Genomic DNA, 24,787 nt, shown 5'->3' on the forward strand with positions numbered 1-24,787 from the left:
GGTCATTTTAAACTCTTCTCCATCCAATGTTGCTTGAATTAGTGGAGAATATAGTCAACAAAGTGAATTGCGTGCAGGAAGCACTAATTTTTATGGTTACAGACACAAATCACGAGCCAATACTGTATTTCCAGTTTACCCTATTAATTTTTGGTGAAATAGTTCTACGTTAGTTCCCATGAAAATTAAAGATGCCTCGCATTTTCTAATCCTTTTGGAACTATGAATTTCTTAAGCTCCTCAAACATCAGAGCCGGCTTTGCCCCAATGAAACTATTTTTCACAAAAGAAAAAAGATTTTCAAAGCAGTTAACTTTAGTAGGTGACGGTGCATATTAAAGTATGCTCTGAACTAGTGTTTCTGCCCTGGAGCCTTCATTGCTGTGATGACCATATTTCCATTTAAAAGAACAGAAATGGGAAGCAACGTAGCCGCTTCCAAGTGCTGTGGCCTGTTCTGCCCTCTAGTCAAGCAGAACGGATCCTGGAAGACCTTGGGCGAAGGGGAGGGGATAGTGTGTCGCCTGTAATTACCCCGGGTCTAAGGTGGAAGCCGGCCCTTCCCCGAGCAAACGCAAACAGCGGCATCCGAAACAGTAACGGGGTCCGCAGCCGCGGAGCTCGCGGAGAGTCAGGGGCGGGCCTCGGCGGGGCAGGCTGGAGGCCGAATGCCGGATGCCGCTGGCCTGGCGGAGCCTCTCGGCGCTGTCCATACTGATGAGCTCGGCGGCTGACACAGGAAGGCAGAAGCGAAGGAGGAGCAGAGCGCGGAGGAAGGCGGCTGAGCCGCGCACCCGGCTTTGACGTCGCCCGGCTGCGGATAGCGGCTCGCGCTCTCGGCACGTAGCGCACAACGTGACCACACACAGCCTTCCTCTCGCAGCCCGGCCGCCAGCTCTCGGCTTCGCCCTCCTCCTCCTCCTCCTCCCTTTCGCCTCCGCGGCGCGCACCCCGGCGCACACCCAGGGATTCCGGCCGGCGTGAGCCCTGGGCGCTCCGCCGCCCGGCGCGGGGACTCTGCCGCAGCTGGGGCCCGAGCGGCGGCCACGCAGCCGGTGTCGTCTTCGGGCGGCCGCTCCCGCGTTCGCCTCTGGATGCCAGCACTACGTTAGCCCAGGCGGGGAACCCCTTCTGCGGCTCCCTCCTCCAAACTCCCGCCTGTCCCGACCGCCCCCACCCCTCCACCTGGCGGGGGCGGCGCGGAAGCGAAGAGGACGCGCGCGGGGCCGGTGAGCACGCGTAGACGTGTGTGCGGATCCCGTCTCTGCTTCTCCCTTCGCAAGTGGCGGTGTGGACTCTGCTTTCGGCTCCCGGAACTGGTGCGGCCGGCCCGAGGCCCCTCTTCGCTGGCGGGGCGCTGAAGGCTGTTTTGGAGAACCGTGGTGGAGGAGGTGGCGGGGTGGCTGAGACTGGTGCCCGAGAGAGCTTGAGACGCACAGTCTGCTCCCTGCCGGTCCCTCTCCTCCCCTCCTCCCTTCCCTTCCTCCCCACCCCGGTCCCCCTAGTCCCACTCCTCCTCTTCCTCCTCTCCCCGCTCGGCGATGCGAGCCTGTATCGTGTAATAGGATTGGCGTTGCAATGGCAACTGATGGAATGGGGGAAGGCAAGACAGCCGGGCTGGGGGCTCCGGACTGCGGGCGGGCGGGCCGCTGCCGCCGCTTGACGCTCCTCCGGGGACCTTCGCGAGTTACTTTGTAAAGGCGAACCCAGGCGAGGAAGCCCCTGCTCCGTGCCCCGAGTCAGAGGCCACTTCCTGCTTCTTGGCTGCCCGCGCCAGGCTCGCACCGCTCGGCACCCCCGGCCCTTTGCCCGCGCCCGCCGCCAGCCCAGCGCGTCGCCGCCGCTGCCGCTGCGGAGACTCGAGCCTGCTGCCCTGAAGAACACTTCTGCTCACGGCTCCCCTTCCCATCACGCCCCCCGCTCCTCCCCGGCGTCTGCGATTTTCCCAGGCGCCCGGTGTGAGTGAGGCGTGCGTGTGAGTGTGTGTCAGGGTATTGTGTTGTGGGAGAGTGTGCGCCTGTGTGTCTGTGTGTGCGTGCATGAGTGTGGGGTGTGCGGGGCTCCTGCGCTCCGCTCAGGGCCGCCGCCGGGGAAGGACGGACGGACGGCGCTTACTTGGGCGAGCGGTTCCCCGGCACCTCGGCGCAGCTCGGGCGCGAGTGGGGCGCACTCGCCTGGCCGCCGGCCTCCGGAAGGTCCCGCTGCTTCCCCCCTGGGCTGGATATGTCCATGTTCACGTGAAGATGGATTTAGTGTACGGTCTCGTGTGGCTGCTGACAGTCCTCCTGGAGGGGATCTCTGGCCAAGGAGTGTACGGTGAGTGGAATCGCGACGCTATCGTGACCTTGTGATTCTTAGGCAAGATAGGCTGGTGAGCGAAAATGCACAACTCGCGTCGTTCCGGGGCCCCTCCCGGCGTGGCATTTGATTTACACTTCATCACATTATTGAGAGCTATAAGGAGGCAGCGAGCGAGCTGCGGATTGGGAGGCGAGCCGCTCCCCCAGCACCTCGGCTCCGGCTCGGAGTTGGGTCGAGTCGGCAGCATCGCACTCCAGCGAACGAGTGGCTTTGCACTTGATTTACCCCTGCTGGGGACCCGAGCTGTAGCAATCTTTGATTTAATCATTTGCCTCCTCGAGTGCCGCGGTGTCAGTGCCGCGGTTTCCCTTGAAAGGAGGCTTCGAATATGACCCCAGCGAGCTCCCCATCCTTCTCCGCCCCCGCCCCCCCTCCCGCCCGCCTTCTCCTCCTCCTCCTTCTTCTCCTCCTCCTCCTCCTCCTCCTCCTCCTCTTCCTCCTCTCCACCTTTTCCTTTTTGTGTGTGAATGCCTACAAGACTTGGTTTTCCGGCTCAGGAAGTGGGGTGACAGTTGAGTTGCATTCTGCACCAGCCGTTGCCATGAGCACTGACTTGGGGAGGGGAGAATAGCAGGCAAGATTCTCGGTGCCAGACACAATTAAGGAACATGTTTGTGTGAATGGATGAGCAAATGCATGAATGAACGGATGGCCAAGTCCGCGCGTCTGGGCTCCAGGGCAGGCCACCAGCTCACTGAAACTGGAACACAATCTCAGTTCTCTGGGAAACCCAAATCCGGGCGGGTTAGGACCGGGAAAAGGACGAGCTTGTTAATTCAGGAGTTTTTAAGTCCTCAAGAGCAAATCCAGGTTCCTTTACCAGTCAGCAGTTGGCACCCTTGGCTTTCGGGACGGAAGGATACCCTCCCCACACACACACACGCCACCCCCCTAGGCTCTGACTGAAGTGCATCTTCTCCTGGGACACGCAGGCGGTGCCACAAAGGAAAAATAACTTTTGTGATCTCGAGGTATCATGAGGGAGGTTAGAAGAACAGCCCTTGGGGAGATAGCAGGTCAAAACTCGCCCACAGCTCCCCTAGGGCCAATACCCAGAGAATATGTGCTGTAAATCCAGTCCACCTTCCCACTGTTTCACTCGGAGGGTTTTGGACCCTGGCACTGCAGTGCTAAGTCAATGGCTGCTCCCGGGGTAAAGGGCATGAGGGTTTGTGGACGGTGGATCTGACTGCAGACTGCGGAGTGGGCGTGGGTACAAGGGGCCCCAGAATCCGCAAACTCTCCGAGAACGCAGAGTGCGCGGTGGGTGGGTGTTTGGGGAAGGATGCGGGAGATCCGACTCAGCCCTTACTCTGTCCACTGTGTTCTGTTCAGGGCTGAGCAGTGGTGGAGGGTGCCCGGGAGGGGATCCCCTAGTAGCACGCTCTGGCCTCAGCTGCATGCTGTCTGCCACTCCCCTTTTATGTCTTCCTAGTTTCCTTCTTGGGTCCGGCCAAGAAACCTTCACTTTCTTCTACCTCTAAGAATCTTCGTGTCCCCTTTCTCCCCACTCCCTCTTTCCCAGTTTGAAGAGAGCTTGCTTGACGGTGGTGATGATGGTGGTGATGATGGTGGTGGTGGTGGGTGTATGTATGTATGAGAGAGATGCTGAATCTCCAGGCAGATCTTACCTCTTGGCTGACGACTGGAGGTGGGGCTTGAGGAGAACAGGAATTCGTTTAGTGATCCTTTGACTTCTGCCAGACTCTGGTGTTCCTGAGCAGCTGAGAGTGTCCAGGATTCTAGGGATGGAGGAATGCTGGCTTTAGAGTCTTCTCAAGGATCTAGCTGTTCCTTAGTATGGGAGAGTCTGAATTCCTTTTATCCCATATCCAAGTCTTTATTTCTTTCCCATTGGTTCAGATTATCTCAGCAAAAGGAGTTTTCTGTTGTTGTTGTTGTTGTCGTTGTTGTCATTTTTTAAAAAAAATTATGTGTATGTATATGTGTGTAGGGAATAATGAGAAGTGAGAGAGATTGGTGAGAGGCAGGATGGCTGGAACCGTCTGGATTAGAAAGACATTGTTCCTTTTTCCTGTCACTTTTTCTAATTCAGGTTATTTGCCCTGGCAAGTCTCATTTGGTCAGTAAGAAAGGGTAAGATTTAGGAGTGGAGACAAGTAGGACACAATTTCATTAGAATAACCTCATTGTCCATGTTGCGTAACAATGAAGGAGGCAGTTCTGCTGCTGAACTAACCCGATCATCATGATGAAGGTGGTGGTCTTTTATTTATTTATTTTTGGGGTTTATATTTGTATGATTATTAGTCACTTAGCTAAGAATAGAATTGGCTTTGTGTGAAAATCATCATCCCTGGTTGTTACAAATGTCATAGCTATTAGGTGGGTGCAAAAAGTATATTACTTTTTACATATCTCAGAAGTTAGGTTTTCAAAGTGGAACCCCTAACCTTCAGCATAAGCCTCACCTGAGAACTTATTAGAAAGGCAAATTCTTTGTGTCCCAGGCTTTCTAAATCAGAAATGCAAAGTGTGGGACCCAGCAATTTGTGTTCATTTCCTCAGGTCATGATTCTGATGCATGCCAACGTCTCGGAACCACTGATATAGACTTCAAATTTCATTGCTTTGACTTTGTAAATCATGACCTTTCTTAACCTAAAGCAATTTTATTTTTATTTGTGGAAGCATTTATAGGGGATGGAAGAGTTTATTTTTATTTTGTTACAAAACATTGATTATTCGTAAAGGGTATAGACATGAGTTAGTGTAACATTATAAAGTATGATTTGAACAGTTTACCTGAAGAGAACTGGAAATGATATATTTAAAAAAAAAAGTAGGGCAATTATAAATAGAAACTTCAAAGATCTAGATGAGAACTTGGCTAGCATAAAAGTCTATATACATGTATCCTTTTATTTGCCTATATTTTCAGATATACAACCACTTGTACTACATTAAAAAGTAGTATTATTTCTTAATACTGTCTTCTAGTAGCTAGGTTCAAGAGGGAATAAAAATTGTGTTATGAATAACTCAGGCAAATCACTTAATTGTAGCCAAATATTATTTACATGATTTATAAATATATCATTGTAACCTTTCTTCTTTATAATAGCTAGTCAGTCTCCAATCCCTTTACTCTTCCACTTCTTGGCTGGAAAACTGAGCATGACTTTCAGATTTTTAAAAATATATATATAATCAAGAATATTTGTTTTAATATGTGGATTATTTTGTCTTTGGTTACTATAACCTCCTTTATATTGTGCTCAATCAGTTTGGCACGAATGTGCAGTACTTAAGTACAGGTTTCTACCATAGAACTAGAAACTTATTGATATTCATCTTGGAATATTGTTTAACAAACTAACTGCATAATTGCTGAGATTTGTATCATTGTGGCAGTTGAGTGAGGGAGATTATTCTTTATCTGCCCATCTACCCTCTTCCAATAATTCTGGCGTAATTAAAATACATTTTTAAAATGACATGTTTTCTGTATATGCCTTACAGAGTCCACATCAGATATGGCATTACAGTAATATAAATTATTTGAAAATACTTCTGAAAGAGAGATTGCAAAATTATTCATAATAGAACAGCATCAAAAAATAAATTACACGGACTTAAGACAACTATATTAAGTATTTTGATGAATGATACCCATTTGAAGATATCCATATTTGTGCAGTTTTACAAATCCATTTTCTAAAGTTATAGCTTCTTCCTTCTCTAATTTTAAAGAGTTATTTGAATTCAATATTTTCTGAATTTTAAAAATTTGTTTTAATTTTCTTTTTACTCAATTAAACATCACTGGAAGCCAGAGTCATTAAATGAGCAATCAACTGGTATCCATTTGGGGCATTATTAATTTTGTTGCACTTTCATTGCATTGGGTTTAAGGTAACTGTTTCAACATAGGATCAAGAGTTATAATGTAAACCCCAGTCACTCTGTAAACAATGTGCATACTTATGGAAATACCTGCAGTTGAATAGTCCAAAGTATTTTCTTAGTTTGGAGATTTTCTTTGTAAGTTATTCTGTGGTAGTAAATTCTTGGGGCTGGGTAACTGTGTTATCTAGAGATACTGTTAATAATGATATAATATTGAGAATCATATCTCCTGTAATCTATTCAGTTGTCTTGCTAAAAAAGGAAAGTCTGCACCATTGCCATACACTGTATTTTTACATCTGGCCCATCATACTCTTAATTTCCAAGGAGGCTAATAAAAGATTATAACTGCATTAGTACAGGACAAATATCTACTACAAATGAAAAACAAAATAAAAGTTCATATCTGAACAATTTTTAATGAGAGCCAAATCAATTAATGACTTATGTTCTGAAATAGTTAACGCACTATTCCTAGATAGCTTCTGGGATGTACTAGAACCAATAACTAAAATAAGTTTATCAAACACATGTGTATGAGAAATTAGCAAGCTATATTCACTCAATTCAAATAATATCAAGTAATCTCATATAATTTAACCCAAACAAATAAGTCATGGAGATGTGGTGTACAGCATAGGGAATATAGTCAATAATATTGTGATAGCATTGTACAGTGTCAGATGATTGCTGGACTTGTTATGGTGATCACTTCCTTAGGTATGTAAATGTTGAATAAGTATCATGTACACCTGAAACTAATACAGTATTGTATGTTAGCTATATTTTAATAAAAATCTTTTTAAAATGACACCACAGGCAGTAGCTGAATAGAAAAGACTTAGTGAAATTGAGAGCCAGGAGATAAGATGGACAGGAAGGATCTGGAAGATATTTTAGACTGTCAGTGTGTTGAATTTGGATAGACAGATTGACCCAAATGTATAAGAATCCTCTAGAGCGTTCATTGACCATTATATCCAGTCCCAGGATGTCATCCTCACAGCAAAGATATCCCAAGTGCACTGAACTGTGGTTTTTGCCCAGTTTGAGACTGAAGAGACCCTATGGTTAGATATTGGTTTTAACTGAAATCAGCCTGTGGAAGGAGAAGAGATGACTGTAATAAATGTTGGTGGGGGTAAAAAAATCAGTCTGAAGGTCTTATCACATACTATCAGCTTTAACCTTCTCTCTTCCTATTCCTCACCCAGCTGTCCCTATGTGTGTATGCGCGCACACACACACAAACTCATGTCATCACCACCTTGGCCACCATCACAAAGGAAAACGGGCTGTCCTTTGTATCTTGGGGTTATTTTTGTCCATTAGGGGTTATCTTTGCTAGTCATGTTACTGAGAATTCTCATGCCAAATGAGCAGATTATGTTATACAATATTACTTTCTCATGTTCTATGTCTTTGGAGAAGCCCCTAAATAGGCTATTATGTATTTTAGATTGAACAGGTTGTACATCAGATCTAAGAAATCATTTTCTAGAGAATAAATCAGAGTGACAGGGTTCAGGTGATTAGGAGTTATAGGTAAAAGTTCAGTGATGAAGCAATTCTGGTGAATAGATGTCACAAAAGAAATCCAACAAAGGCATTTTTCAGGAGCTTGATTTCTTGGCTTAATTTTTATGCCTCTGGTTTTGACTCATTGATACTGTAAAATTATTTTAGTTTTTGTTTTCTAAGGTGAATCACCTTAAGCCTTTTTGAATAGCAGGGTATAAACAAACTTTTCTGAAAGATGTGCTCTATATTCCTTTAAAATGTACTATTTTAATCTGATTGGGGTAGGGCTCATAGAGATGCGACTACTAGATGAGCATTATGGGTTTATTGTATGTCTTAAGACACTGTTAGGAGCCGTGGTCTTGGGTTGCTTTCCACCAAAGAGGTGATTCATCACTCACATTCACTGGCCTAGTCTTCATGCTTTGGGAAGAGTCTTGAAAGAGTTGGGCTGATTGCTTGCGGCCCACAAGAGCGAAGACAAATAGCTAGGCATACCCACCTGGTCCTGGAACTGAGCTCTGGATAGAGCTGGTACTCTTTGGCAGCTTCAGTAAACTAAAGGAATGTGCCATCAGCTCTGAGTTGGGAAAGATCTTAGTGTCCTTTTTGGCTATTTTGGAAGGAGAAGCAAAGTATTATATTGAATGCACCTCAAGTATGAGTAGGTGAACACTTTTAGCTTCATTGTAATTGCTATTAACTGAAGAGTCCCACAAAATGGAATTTCATTTCTTTGCTTCAGTGACTGTCAATGTAAGTATATTACTTAGAGCAGACTGAATAAATGATTGCATTAATAGAAAATGGCATCCTATTTTTATTTTTAAATCCAATTAATAAACTTTTGGCTCTATGAAATCATAAACTTGTAAATGAGAAGAGACTTTAAACAATGGGTTTACATTTTGCCAGTCAGGTGGTGGTCTTATTCTGTTTGTGAGAATTTTTTACAAAAATAAATTTTACAACTCTTTTTTCCAGAGCCCAGACACTTTCATTAGATAGATATTTTTGTCTACTTGCTAAAATCCCTCATGCTCCATTATCGATGTAAGTACTAAGTTATCTTCCACTTTATACCAGTGTAGTTTCATTTTCTTTTTTAACTATACCACCTTACACTGATCTCAGTTAAGCTCTTTTTATATTGTTTTCTTACTGCTTTTCCATGGTACTTTGACATTTCTACTCTTGGTTTTTAAAACACTTTATTTTATTTCCTGTTGATGTCATTGACTGAATTCAGTAAGAAAGATGTTTTCCATTTTCTAATTCAAATCACACATTTCCCAGAAGTTTACAATTACAGAAGAGGATTTAAATATTAGGATTTTTTTTTTTAGCTATTATACATTAACTATAAATTTATCAGTTAAAGATGTATTTTGGTAGAAGCAGAGGTATTAGACATTATGATGTAACTTATTCTTTTTGTTTTTTAGTGTGCTACTTCTACAATTCTGAATAAAAATAGGAGACATCAGTTTCTTGCTGTCCCCAGTCAAAACCATACTAAGGACTATTTTGTGGTTTACAGAGGGAGTCAAGTATGCAACATGATATCATATCTTCAGGCAGCATATTTCTTGTCTTATTTTATAATGAGAATGGGAGGGATGAAAATAATCGAGTGATCCTGTGGAGAGGGTAACATGTCTGTCTGAAAGAGGAAGGGTTGGTTCATAGCCAGGCCTCCCAGAGTCCTGAAGGACAGCACAGAAGCAGCTGAGGTCTCATAGAGGTGACTTAGAAATAATATGCTAGCCTGAAAAGGCTACTAGAGGAGTGAATCTACCCTTTAAATAATGGCAAAACTGTAAAATAATTTTTTTTCTGAGTTAGAACTTTGCTTGGTTGCATCAAAAAGAGGAAGAAAGAAAAATACTGTTTGATTGAAAGACATCTTCGGAAAGATTTTTCTGGTCTCTCGAAAGGGAAAGATGAGGCAAAATAGGAGCTCTTATAATAGAGCTTGTGGTCCCTGTGGACTGGATAATCCTTCCTGCTAATTTGCTGTATGGTTCAGGTACATAAGGAGAGATATGCATAGATTAAGCACAGGGCATACTCTGTTTTTTCTTTTTCTTTTCTTTTTTCTTTTCTTTTTAATGAAATCGTGAATTGGGTCCATGCCTCGTCCCAGGTAGACTTACTATTGAAGAAGAAGAGGCTCCCATGAATACTCTGAGGATAGAAAAGTCTGCGGAAGATATGCCGCTTCTCAGAAATTGTGACCAGTGCGAATTCTTTACAGATTCTGGGCAGAGTTAGGTTAAGTTCTGGTAACTTCATTCGACAAATTAATGTGTAACTGCTATGGATAATATACATAGCTGTGTAGTACGTGCTATGAACTCAGAGTTTTACAAGCTAATTGAGTAGATAAAACCAAACAGTAGTAGTAGTAGTAGTAGTAGTAGTAGTAGTAGTAGTAGTAGTAAAATAATAATAATAATAATAACAACAACACTGTTCTGAGCAGTAACCAAATGTTTGTGCCTAGACAAAAGAGAGCAATTTGGTGTCATGGTTGGTATCACAGTTGCAGGAAACTTGAAAATACTGGTAAATCATGGGTCGAGCCTTGAAAAAGGATCGGTATGATATAGATAGGAAGGAAGAAAGGGTACTGCTACCAAATGGATCTCAGCTATAATAATGGTAGTCGTGCAGAAAGAAAAATAACCCTGGAGTATACGTTTAAAAAGTTCTAAGCAAATTCTCCAAAGTTTACCCCAACTAGAAAGACGTATCCATCCTTTAACCCAGGGGTCCCCAAACCCTGGGCTGCAGACCAGTACACATCCTTGGCCTGTTAGGAGCCAGGCCGCTCAGCAGGAGGTGATCGGCGGGCTAGGGAGGGGAGCTTCATCTGTATTTGCAGCTGCTCCCCAGAACTAGCATCACCGCCTCAGCTCCACCTCAGATGATCAGGCATCAGATTCTCATAGGAGCACCTGTCTCTGGTGCCAAAAAGGTTGGGGACCACTGCTTTAGCCTATGTTATTCCCACCACCCCCCAAAATCCGTAAGTTTGCGAAATCAATTTTGTTACACTGGGACTTGCTCAGATATTTATGTCAACCAAAATTCTGTTTTTGTGTGTGTTTTCAGTTTGAAGCCAACTGACCTGATCACCAGACGATAAGACAGTTGTCTCTAAAGATCCTGTGGGATACTGAGTCCTCCCCAGTTCTAGGCAAACTTGGGAAACTTTGAATCTACAGAGTAGCTGCTTTTGGAGTTAAAGTCAAAGGCTTTCCAAGTCTTTTTATTAGAGTGCCTGCTACTTAGAAGCAGTGGACTATGGGTCCAGAATGACTTAAAACATTATGTTGTTCTTTACGAATGTACAAAGACCGAGATGAATTTTCATTGCCCTTATGAAAAGAGAGGTATGTGCTTTCATTAATGTTTTTTATTCTTGTGCAAGGCAGCACGAGATGGTTGAAAACTGCTGGGAAATGAGCTGTCTTCTTGTTTAGCAGCTGTTCTACTGTGTGACCGACCACAGGCAAAAATTTAATTTCTCTATCTCTTAGTATCCATATCTAATAAAGTCTTAGAAAAGTGCATAAAGAATTTCCTCTACCTTCTTGAAAGATGTGCTAGCATTTTTAAAAAGCATTTTCAGCACTGCAGATGCTCTACCAATTGGATCTCATAATAGGTTTGCCATTTGGTCTTAGAACAGAGTAAGGGGCTAGGAAATATCAGAGAGCATTTCGTTTCTGTAAAATATTTCCATTGTGTCAGCTAGCAGAAAATAACTCTAGTGGTGTATTTTTAAACAGCATATGTAATATTAATGTGTGTATAAAAATGCTATTTGATACCACATCTTGTATGCACATGTAGCTGCTATTGTTCCTTGGACTAACCTTCTCTCAATCCATGCAACCCTGGAGTTCTCCCTCTGCCCTTCAATGGTAGGGGTGAAGGGGCGGAGCTGGAATCCCTCCTCATTTAAAAGCTCCAAAGAATATTAGTGTAACCTAAACCTTATGGTCATGGGTATATTTATATATGTATGTATTCAAATATATGTATAAATCTTGTTTTTGTATCAAAAAGCAAGGATAGTCTCAATACCTGACATTTTGAGACTAATTGAAAAATAGCGGTATTTTACAATAATCCATCCAAATGAAAAAAATTAGATATATTGTTAGAATACTTATAATTGATAATTTAAAAATAAAAACAGGAAATGAGGGCAAATCATTAAATGGAACTATCACAAATTTGTTTTTTGATATCTGATTTTGATTCAAAAGTAATCAAAATTTCTGTGACAAAAGTGATCAAAATTTCCCACCTACTCACCTAAGCATTTTAAAAAAAATCTTTAAATTGCAATTAATTAAAAAGACTTGGACTTTATTCAACATTAAATCATAACAACTATACAAGAAAACATTTTAATGCATTTTAATTATTCTTAGCAAATACTTTCTGTTTTCTGAGAGTGAAGAGTAGTTCATGTAAAACATTCCTATTCATATAACTGACTAGATGGGAGAATTAATTAGGTTGGTCTTCTGAATGTCAGAATGATAGCTAGATATTGGTGGGGAATATTGGTCAGGTACCTCTATAATCAAACCAGAAGGCCATCTTTACTCAGGACTTCAAACAGATAACAAATTATCTGGATTCTGAACTTGTTCCTTGCTTTTCATGGTTTATACCATACCATTATTGTCATTCTCCCCTTATCCTTTCATTAACTTACATTTTTCATTTCGTTTATGTTTTCACACTGGACCACCTGTACTTTCCTTGTTCAGAGCTATTTTATTAATTTTGATTGTCTGTCTTAGTTCACAATTAATCAAAGTTCAATCTTTGGCTATTTTGCTCTTACTTTGTCATACTTAGATTCAGCTGAGTATAATTGCCTAAGGAGGCACAACCCTCTTCCATTATGACCATTTCCTGCAATAATATGTTACATAATGACATCATTACAGTGAAGATTGGGGTTTAGAAATTTCCCGTTCTTTTACTTAAGACAAGAATAACTTCCAGTGGGTTGCAGCCTGAAATTTGCCTTTTTACTCAGAGGCTACTTATATTTTTATTATTTCCTGTGCCTCAGCATCAAAAATCCCTCTAACTGCAGCTGCTGGAGTTGAAAGTGGCCTTCTTCCTGCACACCGTGATTTTGTTATTTTCCTGTTGAACACCATTATGATTATATGATTTTGGATAATATTTCAGAAAACATTTAAATTGTTAATTTTTTGTCATCTTTGAAAACTTATTGTTCAATCCTTAATTCTCTAAGCCTACTTACACAAAAAGCTTTATGCTTAACCACTTCTCCAGTTTCAGTGAAGGATTAAAGAAAAAATATATATATACACACGCACATACACACACATAAATATAACAAATGCTTGTTTATATATAGAATACATGTATATACTCTAAAATACATATTCATATATATTAATTAATTTAAGTATGTCATATGTGTGTGTTTGTGTATGTATTTCATAGAGTGGGTCTCATGGGTAATAGCTGAACTTTAGGTTAACCTTAAAGAATTGGATAGATTTCCCCTTTCCCTTGCAAAGCTGACTATGATTTAGTGTTGACAGCAGGGCATGCAGTCTCTTACCTGATACTCATTTTGCTTTTAAATATCTTTTGTACTACATTTATGTTCGATTGTTCACCAGTTCACATTACCTTTAGAAACTCTCATTACTTCTTTTTCTTTGTCTTTTTTTCACTTAACAGAAATGTTTCTTAGAGGCATCGTAGCAATACACGTGTAATTTATTTTACCTGCAGTGGTGTGTGCACGCAAGGTCCAGCATCCCTCCTACTCTATTAGTAAGGTCTTACAGTGATCTTTCTCTTTTATAAAAGTGAGTTTGGGGAGCATCAAAAACATCTTTATTCAAGTGTGGATTATAAAATACATCCACAAACCAAATTGAAGTAACTTTTATTCTATCATTGAAAAATAATCAAACATAGTATATGGTAACTTTTTCATAAAATAACTGCCATTTATAAAGCACTTACTATATGCCACACCTTATACTATGAGTTTTATATATGTTATGCCATAGTCTAGTCTTTAAATGAGATAGATGAGAAATCTGAAACTCATAAAGTTTATATAACTACCATATAGTTACTAGTGGCTGAATTTTGAATCAAATGTGAGGTGTATAAATAAATATTTGTCTATATTATATGTTTTATTAATTATATTTATGTATGTTTTTATTTACTGTGATTAAAACATACAAGGTAGGTAGCTTGTGTTATGCCATACATGAAACTTATCTCAAACAGTACATATTAGGAATGCAGATTGGGCAATAAATTTTAGCTTATTGCCTGAGAAATACGTATAGGTAGCTAATGTCAGCACTTTATACCATAGAGTTTTTTTTTCTTGAAAAAGAAAGCTATTACTTATAATTTTTTTTTTTTTAATGTTGAAATGCCCATAGTGAGGGCTCTCTCTGGTATAATTTATTTTCGAATTGATAGGATGTTTTCAGCTTATTCATAATTAGTGACCTGTAAAAATGAAGACATGGCTCTTCTAGATATTTTTCAAAAATCGTTATATTCCTCTATGTAAAATAGTAGGCATGTGCTTATAAAAAAGAACCACTGTCAAGTGTACTACTTTATTTTCCCCCAGGCTGATTAACAATCACTGGCCCTGGTAAGATTGATAGTTAAATGTCATATTTGGCCTGATTTTTGCCTTGAGTTCCCTCTGGGTATTGCTTGGGCATTTTCCTCACAGAGTTAATTGAGGAGACTATTTCAGCGGGTTTCTTTTCTTGAAAATCTTGTGCTCAAGAGGACAGTTGATTGCAAGCTCTGTTCTTAACTGCCAGTGAGTTCCTCAAACCTCAAAGCTTACAAATTAGTGTAGTTTAGTGATTTGTTTCAGGCTCTTAGCTACAACATTTGCTACTATAAAAGTCATTTTTTCCTATGCTTTTTGAATGCATTTATTGTGTCATGTAGTGTAACCCGGTACCATTCTGGCTATTGTGTGATTGATACAGAAACTGCTTCGATAGAAAACCATTTCAAGAGAGAACAGGAAAGGTATTATATTCAGCTGTAGTGCCATGCATTTCTAAGCAGCTGATGTTTTCTTTAACTGATAACCACCCTGCAAAATTTTCAGAGGCATTCGAGCCTTTGGAACTTTAACTCTTAATTCCTCCTGGGTGCAAGACCAGTGCTCTGAAATTCCTTATACATTTACATTTTAAAATTGGGAATGAATTAATTTTGTAGTATAAATGTTATGATGTATATTAAAGTCAGACTTTTAAGAACTTGGAGAAACGTCACTTTTGTGAATTTTTCTCTAAACAGCAACTTCTTCATAATTGAGACAAATACTTGAAACTAGGGGGATACGAATTTTTGTGCACTCAAAATTGTAATAATATTGTCAAATGAAATGAGTCATCAGATATTTTATAATCTACAAATCTCAAACTGCAAGCCTTTTAAAGGAATAGAGTAAAAGATAAATCAAAGTTCAAACAGTTTAATTATAGATTTTATGTTTTTCCTACCTCACACACTTAACCTTATCTTTGGGAGTAATTACAGAAAATAGTACACCCTATTTTTATGTCTTTCTCCACTTCTACTTTTTATGTGTTTTGATACCTTAGATGCATACTCTTTGGATGAAGGTTGATAATGTCTTAATAATTGAAGTATGCAATTATATACTTCAGATTTAAGTGCATCACATATGTTATGGTTTATAATTTAACTGAATATCGTATAAGATTAACAATAACTCAATGGAATGTCTAAAAAAGCTGGAATAGAGATTCTTAAACAAAATAAAGAATCTAAAATCTTATGATCCTGAAAATACCATTTAAATATCTTTAGTTGTGATAAAAGTTAAAGTCTATATATTTTTAAAGATTATTCTAAAATTTCTCTAAGAATATTTTCTGGTGGCTTAACTATTACTGTTTCTCATTCATTGTACATAGTTGTCATTCTTCTTACAATTATATGACATTGCAGAGATTTTCTCATTATTAATAAAAGAGTCAGCATTTCTCTTGGGAAATCATTGATAAAACAAATAAACAAACACTGGTAAAGAAAACGTCCAACATACTATTATGTTCTGCTTTGGGGTATTTGAAGTTGCTTGGGGAAGAGCAGGTGCATTAGCCTGGTCACAGTATTGGCCTAGAAACATACAGAGTCAGCTGGAACAAATTTATTGTTATTACAAGGAGATAGTTAAGTCCAGGTCATGGGAATTCATAAGATGGATCAAGGCAGGATGAGATGTCTGCATGTCAGTGGTTGGCTCCCCCAGGAAACTGAAACTGAGAAGATTTACATGCAGGTGGTTTATTAGAGACTGTTCTTGGGAATGACACCTAGAAAGAGGGAGGGAGCTGAGATGGAGCAGAGAGAGAAGTTGAACTGTGATTCAGTTGCAACCGAGCAGATGGGATACTGTGAAGATGGGGTGGATTTTCAGAGGTTTCCCAGGTAGAGGACTAGTTAGCCCTATTTTCTAGAGAGTCCAGAGATAATGAAAGTGCCTTTACACCTTGCCTTTCTTTCCACCAAATAACCAGTTGCCTTGGTAAAAATTTTAAATTCCTCATTTTCATATACTGTATTTTTACATCTGACCAATTATACATTTGTTTTTCGAGGGGTTATTATGGACTAAATTGTGTCACCCAAATTCATATGTTGAAGCCCTAACCCCCAGTGTAAATGTATTTGGAGATAAGGCTTTTAAGAAGGTAAAGTTACACAAGGTTATAAGGGTGGGACCTTAATCCAGTGGGGCTGGTGACCTTACAGGAAGAGGAAGAGACATCAGCAAAGCACATACACAAAGAAAGACAAGAACACAGCAAGAGAGCTACCATCACAGGCCAAGGAGAGAGACCTCTGGTAAAACAATCCTACTGGCACCTTGACCTTGGACTTACAGCTTCCAGAACCGTGAGAATATAAAAAATTTTGTTGTTTAAGCTGACCAGTCTGTGGTATTTTGTTATGGCAGCTCTTCCCAGGTAATACAGGGTCAAAAAAGAAAGTGACTACAACAGCACAAATATATGTCCCTTATTAAGAATGAAACACAATGTCATTGGATCCCCTTTTCTACTATATACAACAAAATTTCTATCATTTCTATTTCACCTTGTAAAGGGTGTCACAGGCAAGCCAAGTTTGCAAAGTCTTCCTAGCAGTACTATTGCACCATTTCCTAGGGTCCTCACTAGGATGTTAATAAATCCTTTATCACAAGGGTGCACCCATATCAAGAGAACTCTCCCTTATCCAAGTGTATTTTCTTACTCATCTTAATCCAACACCCCTGGCATCCATTCCCCTACATAGTCATCTAGCTTGCAGGTACTTATTGGGTAAATGTACTTCCTTCAGAGAATCTTTTCTTTCTCAGCAATATTAATACTACCACAGCTCGATTATGTTGTAACTTAACTCTGGTTTTGGATTGACTACCAGTAGGGGATTTGGAGATAGATTCTAAGGGAGAAGAGTATGTCTTGCCAGGCAGAGATCTCTGCATCAATGAACTCTGCTATCCAGCTTAACGTTCCATTCCCTATTGACCCAGCATCCACTGACTCAGTACCAAAGTTACTTTACTGACCCTGCTGGCAATGTTGCCTAGGTCCTATAGGCCTTGTTCCTTTCCTTCCTTGGCAAAGCTCATCACCTCTCTAGCCAGCTATGACTTGCCCCTGGTTATTGGCCTCAAGCAGGAGAGGACATGGTGGTAAATCCTGAGTGGGTCTCATGTCTTCTTGCAGGGTATTCTCATCTGAATGCCTTCAGGTAAAGAGGAAGCAGAAAACACTCATCTCTAATGGAAGCTGTGTCACTTCTGTAGGCACGCAGTAAAGGGGAACCTGATGACCAACATCGTTGAATGCATCAAATCAGACATTAATTCCCTAGATCTCCCGGGTTCCACATCTTCCCACTTGGGCTCTTTACTTTGATGTAGCAGACTCTTCAGATGAATTAAACTGAATCTAGAACTCTTAACCTTATAATTAAATTCTGTACCTGATTCTCAGAATTTTTTATCCCTATATCCAGGAGATGACATTTTTCATTTACTGGCAGGGAGGCTTTCTGGCTTTCACACTTCACTTTAAATTGACGATTGTATTAGTTTTTATTGCTGTGGTAACAAGTTACCACAAAGTTAGTGGTTTAGAGCAATACAAATTCTCTTACAGCTTTGTAGGTCAGAAGTTGACACGGGTCGCACTGGGCTAAAATCAAGGGGTCAGCAAGGCTGTGTTAATTTATAGAGGCTCTAAGGGAGAATCTATTTCCTTGTTCTTAGTTTCCAGAGGCTGGCCATGTATATTCTCATGGCCCATTTTTCCATCTCCAAAGCTAGCAAGACCGAATTTCTCTATGTCTTTTTTCTGTAGTCATATCTCCTTCTAACTCTCCTCTATTGCTACCTTCTTCCACTTTCAAGGACCTTATGATTACACTGGACCCACTCTGATAATCTGGGATATTGTCTCTATTTTAAATTCAGCTTAGTTACATCTGCAATCTTAATTCCTCTCTGCCATGCAACCTAATATAGTCACAATTTCCGGGGACTAGGATGTGGTTATTTTTGTGAGTAAAGACAGTATTCTGCCAACCACAGTAATAAGTCAATGTCAGCCTTCCATTGTCTTTCTCAAATGCATGGGTAGTCCCAAACAATAATTATTTAATTCTATACTACTAGTAATTACTACTTACTCCAAGCTCTCAAACATCTGAAACATTGCATAGACCTTTTTCTGCTATATCATTCCAGTTCATCTAGGGAAGATAGATAAAATTATGTATAACTCAAGGAATATCAGTCAGAGATCTCAGCAAATCTAAGCAAAGAATTGTTGCCTCCAGAGTATTCTCTTGATAAATGAAGTCTATTCTTGTAAATTTGTTGCTACTGTCTCATTTGTTTCTTGTATCTCATTCTATAGGGAATGGATTTTTTATTCTAAAGGACCTTAATTGTGACAATTTCAATCTCCTAAAGGTGAAAAGAAATTTTTTTTTTTTTTATCCATCTAAGATTCTTACCTGATATTGAGGATCTGCCAGGATATCACTCATACCCACCAGTGGTTCCACGAACTGGTTGTTGGAAGTTAGAGGGATGAAAATTGGGACAAGATGGTTTGCCAGGCAGAACCATCTCCTCTTCAGGTGAAATCTGAAATCTGGCTCAGACTTCAGTTACTTTATGGGATGTGGTAGGAATCTTGGCCACACTTGCCAACTCTTTAGGGATTTTGAGTTCTGAGTATGAGTTACATCCCTTATTTTTACTTTTTTGAGAAAAATTAAAGGTGATAAATTATCTTTCTACTATCTATGACCAATTACTCAGTAAATGTGGGAGAAGTATTAGAAAATCTTTGCGATTTTAAAAATTACTAAAGAATTATGAGATACTATTTTTTTACCCAACATCCATTAGCCTGGTTTGCTGATGTTTCACAGGACTTGTTTTCCCACAAGAAATAATTATATAATTCTGAAACAATTTTAATGTTTGTGACAATTTATGTTTGTTACACATTAATCAAAGTGTAATTCTATATAAGAATTTATGAATATTACAAATGTTGAATAAGTTTATATTTGCAGCTAAAAGAAAATTACTTTGTGAGTTTTCCATCATTGGAGTTAGTCTTGTGTATATAAAATTTAAGAACTTTTATGTGTCATCTGATACTTTTATTGGTTGTTATGTATATATAATGAAAGTTTAGGTTTCTTTGTAAATAATTTATTATGTCTACAGAGAATTTCTGTTCTCAGGAATAGTAGATGAGAGGAATATTGGCAATATTTAAATTTTCTGTATATAACCTTCCTTATTCCAAAATAATTTGAGATATTTCAATAGTACCTTTTTGTAAAGGAAAATAGTAATACTTTCTAACAAAGAAATCTATTTCACAACCCAAATAGTGTAGATGATAGAGGCTCTGTTTATCCCTCTGGCAACCAAATCAAAGTTGTAACGGAAACAAGGAGCAGCAGCAAGAAAAATTTGCCTGGGATCTAGATAAACAAGCCATACTACTAGGGAGAAATCCAAGAAATCACCCTGCAACAGCAGCAGATAGGACAGGGCAAGGATGCAGGGCTGCCCGGTCTTCAGTGGCTGAGACCGAGGCTGCGGTAGTACAGAAGCTTCTTAAAGGGGCTGCGTCGTTCCCTATTAAGCAATCCTCATTCCAATGCACGGACAGAGTGCCTCCATAGCCCAGATGCCATCAAACTGGATAACAGAGGTCTGTCCGCCTAGAGGATTCCCTGAAACCCCACCTCCCTCAACTCACAGCCCCACCCAAGCCACATCCAGGCTTGGTCCTTAGTGAGTCAGGTGTTCCTTGCTGAGCAGTGCCTAACTCACACAGGAGGCAGCTGGCCTCAGTTTCTGGTGTGGCCTTTTGAGGCAACTACAAGCACAACATCTGTGGATTTGTTGCTGAATCTTAACAGGTGGGGGACAGAGGCTTGGGCTAAATTTGGCCTGCAGCTGAACCCCTCTCAGGACTGTGCCACTGGACACCTGCTTCACAAATCTACACAAATAAGACTGGGAGACTTAGGAGCTTTGCCTAGTACACAGAAACAGACATGGAAAGGCAGCCAAAACAGGAAGACAAAGAAGCAGAAACCATACGAGAGAACAGAACAGAGATCCAGATATAATGGAGTCAAGTAATCTAACAGACGCAGAGTTAAAAACACTATTAAGTTCAAACACTATAAAGATGCTCAATGAACTTTTGGTTAAATTCAGTGAGAACTTCAACAAAGAGAAAAAAACATAAAAATAGAAATGGAAATTATAAAAGGGAACCAATCTGAAATGCAGAACATTATCTGAGATGAGGAGTGCATTAAATGTAATTAACAAAGGAATAAACAAAGTGAATAAAGAAGAGGATCAAATGCCCGATCTGGATGAAAGGAAAACCAAAGACAATCAGAGTGGCAAGAGATAAGATGCCAAGACTATACAAATAATTTAAGGAGCATATGGAACACTATTAAGGGTTCAAATATCCATCTGATCTGTGTAACGGAAGAAAATTAAGATGTTGAACAGCCGTTTGAAGAAATAATGATGGAAAACTTCCCTAACCTGGTGAGGGAAATAGACATAAAACCCCGGGAAGCTCAGAGAATTCCAAAACTCAGGGATCCAAAGAGGCCCACACCAAGACACATCATAATTACAATGCCAAGGGTTAAATACAAAGAAAGAATATCAAAAGCAGCAAGAGAAAAACAGATAGTTACTTATAAGGGAAAACCCATGAGACTGGCAGCTGATTTCTTAAAAAAAACTATGCAGGACAGAGGGCTTGGCAAGAAATATTCGACAGGATGAAGACCCAGGATCTACAACCAAGAATAATTTATCCAGCAAAGCTATCATTCAGAATTGAAGGACAGATAAAGAGCTTCCAAGACAAAAATAAGCTAAAGGAATTTATCGCCACCAAGCCAGTATTACAGGAACTGTTGGAGGGACTTCTTTAAGAAGAAAAACTTGTATCATAAACAGGAATAAAGAATAGTAATGACAATATTCCTATCAATAAGTTCCTTATTGATAGTAATGACTGTATTCCTATCAGAAAAGAATTAAGTGCTCCAACCAAAAGACAGAGCGGCAGAATGGATAAGAAAACAAAACTCCTACATATGAAAAGGAAGAGGATGGAAAAAGATACTGCTCTGATGGACCTAGAAGGTATTTAAATCAGACAGAGAAAGATAAACACTGTGATTTCACCTACATGTGGAATCTAAGGAATAAAAAGAACAAACTAATCAAAAAGACCCACAAATATAGTGGACGATTTGGTGACAGACATAGGGAGTGATTGGAGGGGCTGGAAGAAGGGAGTGAAGGGTTAAATAAGTACAAATTAGTAGCTGATAGATGGTCACGGGGATGGGTAGCATGGCATAGGGAATGCAGTTAGCATTAATATGTTGGCTAGGTGGAGGATTAGGGGAGGGAGGGAGCAATTGCGGGGATCGTTTTATGAACTATATACATGTCTAACCAATGTACTGTGTGCTTAAAACTAATTAAAATTATTAAATTATTTTAAAAAAAGAAAAAAAGAATTCTACTACTAAGGTAACATTTCTCTGCATATTTTGATAGTTCTTTGTCTTCTCCTTAATCGCCAGATATTAGAGTCTCATATTCTGTCTTTGTTTCTCTTTTTTAGCTCACTCTGCACTCTCTTGCTTTAAGCAGGTTAAGTGCTGTCTAATGATTTTCAAATTTAAACTATACATCAAATCTTTATTCTGAGCTCTAGACCAATATATGTTAACTGTCTCTTTCACATTTCCACTTAGATTGCTTAAAGGTATCAAAATTAATATGTCAAAAACTAGACTCTTGGTCTTTATCTAAATCTTTCTCCTCAGCCAGCCTTCCCTTTCTCATTAAAGCTCACCCATTTCTATACAGTTGTTCATATCATCCACTTGAATGTCATACTTGACCTTGCTCTCTCCTTTATGTCTTTATAACCTATCACTTGTGCGTGTGTGTGTTATTCAGGCCTACAGAGCATGTACTACTGCCACCTGGTTCATGACATTTTAATCTTTTATCTCTATAGCTGCAGTGGTTTCTTAACTAGTCTCTCCACCACCTCTGTGAATAAGCCATTTAACTACCCCATATCCCCATATCCTCACATCCATACATCAAGCCTGCATGATTTTTGAAAGCATAAATCGGATTATATCACATCTCTACTTTTAAATACATTCAGTGGCTTCCTGTTCTTCTGAAGATAAATTTGAAATTCTACTGCTATTCTATCACATTCAAGATGTTGTCTCTGAACACCTCTGCAGCTTCATCTTGAATTGCTTCACTCTTTAAGCATTGGGTGGAGACACAATTGTTTTCATTTCCTACAATAAATGCTTTATAACCCTTTCTGCTTTAGAGTCATTATACAATGCTTATCCCTTGCTCTGAAATTCACCCCATATCCCTGTGTTAGTCAAATGAAGCAGGAGATGATAGATAGATAGATAGATAGATAGATAGATAGATAGATAGACAATGGATAGATAGAGTAAGAAATTGGCTTATGTGATTATAAATCCCAAGATCTGCAGTGGGCAAGCTGGAAACCCAAGAGAACAAATTACATCCTCTGTTCTAACTCAAAGGCCGGCAAGCTTGAGACCCAAGAACAGCCATTGTTTCAGTTTGAGTTCAAAGGCAGGGGGGAAAAATATCAGTGTTTCAGCTCATAGGCAGGCAGAGGAGTTTCCTCTTATTCGAAGGGAGTGTCTGTCCTTTGTTTTATTTAGTTCTTCAACTGGTTAGGTAAGGCCCACTAACATTAGGGAGGGCCATCTGCTTAACTTAGTTTATCAATTTAAATGTTAAACTCATCCAAAAACAAATTTACAGAAACATAATAATGTTCAACTAAATATCTGGGCATCTGTGACCCAGTCGGGATTACACATAAAATTAACTATCACATACCCCTTCCCACTCCTAGTTCTTTCTGCCTAATTCATTCTAATTTTTGTTCATTGATATTTCTAAATAAGTAAGTGATATAGGTATAAGACATGAGGTCAGAATACATAGATAAACCATGATTTTTGTTAACATGATGCCTTCAGGTACCACACTGTTACTGATACAATTTTAGTTACATAATGCGATATAACATTATCTTTCCTCCATTTCTGTTTATATTTTAAAGACATGTCTAAAGATGTTTTAATAAAGAAGTGTTTAATGCACATGAAAAAATTAGAAAATTAAGTAGCCTTTCTTATGAAATATTCATTTAGGTGAAATATACTTGTGAAATGTATTCTACTGAGAACAGTGTGTGATTATATATATTTAGTCTTGGTCTATCTAGAAATGCTTTCACTTTTTAGTTCTGGTGTCCTGTCTGCCATTGATCTTTTCCTTCCTTATTAGACCAGCCCACTCAAATCTCATTCTTTGAAGTTTTCTTGCACTTTGTATTCCAATGCCTATGGTTTAGTCCTTAATTGCTCTCTATTTATTTTTAGTTACAATTGTTCATTGAGCAAATAATTATTAGACATTATGTATATCACATGGTACTTAGACATTCAGGAAAACTTTCAGAGAATTACGAGAATGATCTTTGTTCTTAAATAACATATACTCTCATTGAAGAGACAAAGAAATAAATAATTATGCCCATAATAATAACATTTACTAAACATAAACTCTGTGGTAGGAATTTTTCATATATTTTCTAAATATTCCTTTAGTAGTATTCTAGAATTGAGAGGGAGAACCTGGGTCTCAGACAAGTTGCATAATTGTGAAAATTTATGGTAACTTAGCTAATAAGTGCCAAAGCCCAGATTAGAAGTGGAAATGTCCAACTCTACAATTTGTATTCATGTTTCTTAACAATATAAAATAACACATCATAACATGGACAGAGAATGGGCGGATTCACATGAAACATAGCTTGAAGTTGTGTATATGTAAGTGGATATTTGAAGACAATTTGAAGTGGAAGTCATAGTTTATCATTGTTTTGTAGGCTTTAAAAATGTGTCTATATTAATCATACATAATCACTTTATAGAGTTGAAGAGAAAATGAAATCATGACAAAGATACTACAATGTATGTAGCTGACCTTGTGTTACATTATATTTCATTTTTAATCTTCTAGAACTTTTAAAACAATTATATATATATTGGACATCTGGATATTGAATTTCCTTGTTATTTTGTGGTAGGAGAAAAGAGGCAAGCCACTTTACCATATAATAATACTCTACTTCATAGAATATAAATTATCAAAATGAATAATAGGACTACTTTTGTCCACAAAAGGAGAGCATATTGTCTGCTTAGAAAAGGTTTAAGTTTTTTTTTTTTTTTCAGTTAGGTTTTACTCATC

General features: G+C 39.3%; 1 protein-coding gene across 2 annotated transcripts in view; it reads left to right on the top strand.

Annotated features, from left to right (window-relative positions):
• Positions 1–1,023: 1,023 nt before the first annotated feature.
• MDGA2 (MAM domain containing glycosylphosphatidylinositol anchor 2) overlaps positions 1,024–24,787 on the top strand; it is a 773,979-nt gene continuing 750,215 nt past the window's right edge. The window contains exon 1 of one of the 2 annotated variants that reach the window (XM_036239414.1): positions 1,024–2,316. In XM_036239414.1, the coding sequence (XP_036095307.1) occupies positions 2,040–2,316 (277 nt within the window). In that variant the 5' untranslated portion in view covers positions 1,024–2,039. The remainder of the gene's footprint in view (positions 2,317–24,787) is intronic. The other variant, XM_016151454.2, reaches the window with a different exon arrangement.

The sequence above is a fragment of the Rousettus aegyptiacus genome, unplaced genomic scaffold (genome assembly GCF_014176215.1).
Source record: "Rousettus aegyptiacus isolate mRouAeg1 unplaced genomic scaffold, mRouAeg1.p scaffold_m13_p_3, whole genome shotgun sequence".
Taxonomy (NCBI): Eukaryota; Metazoa; Chordata; class Mammalia; order Chiroptera; family Pteropodidae; genus Rousettus; species Rousettus aegyptiacus.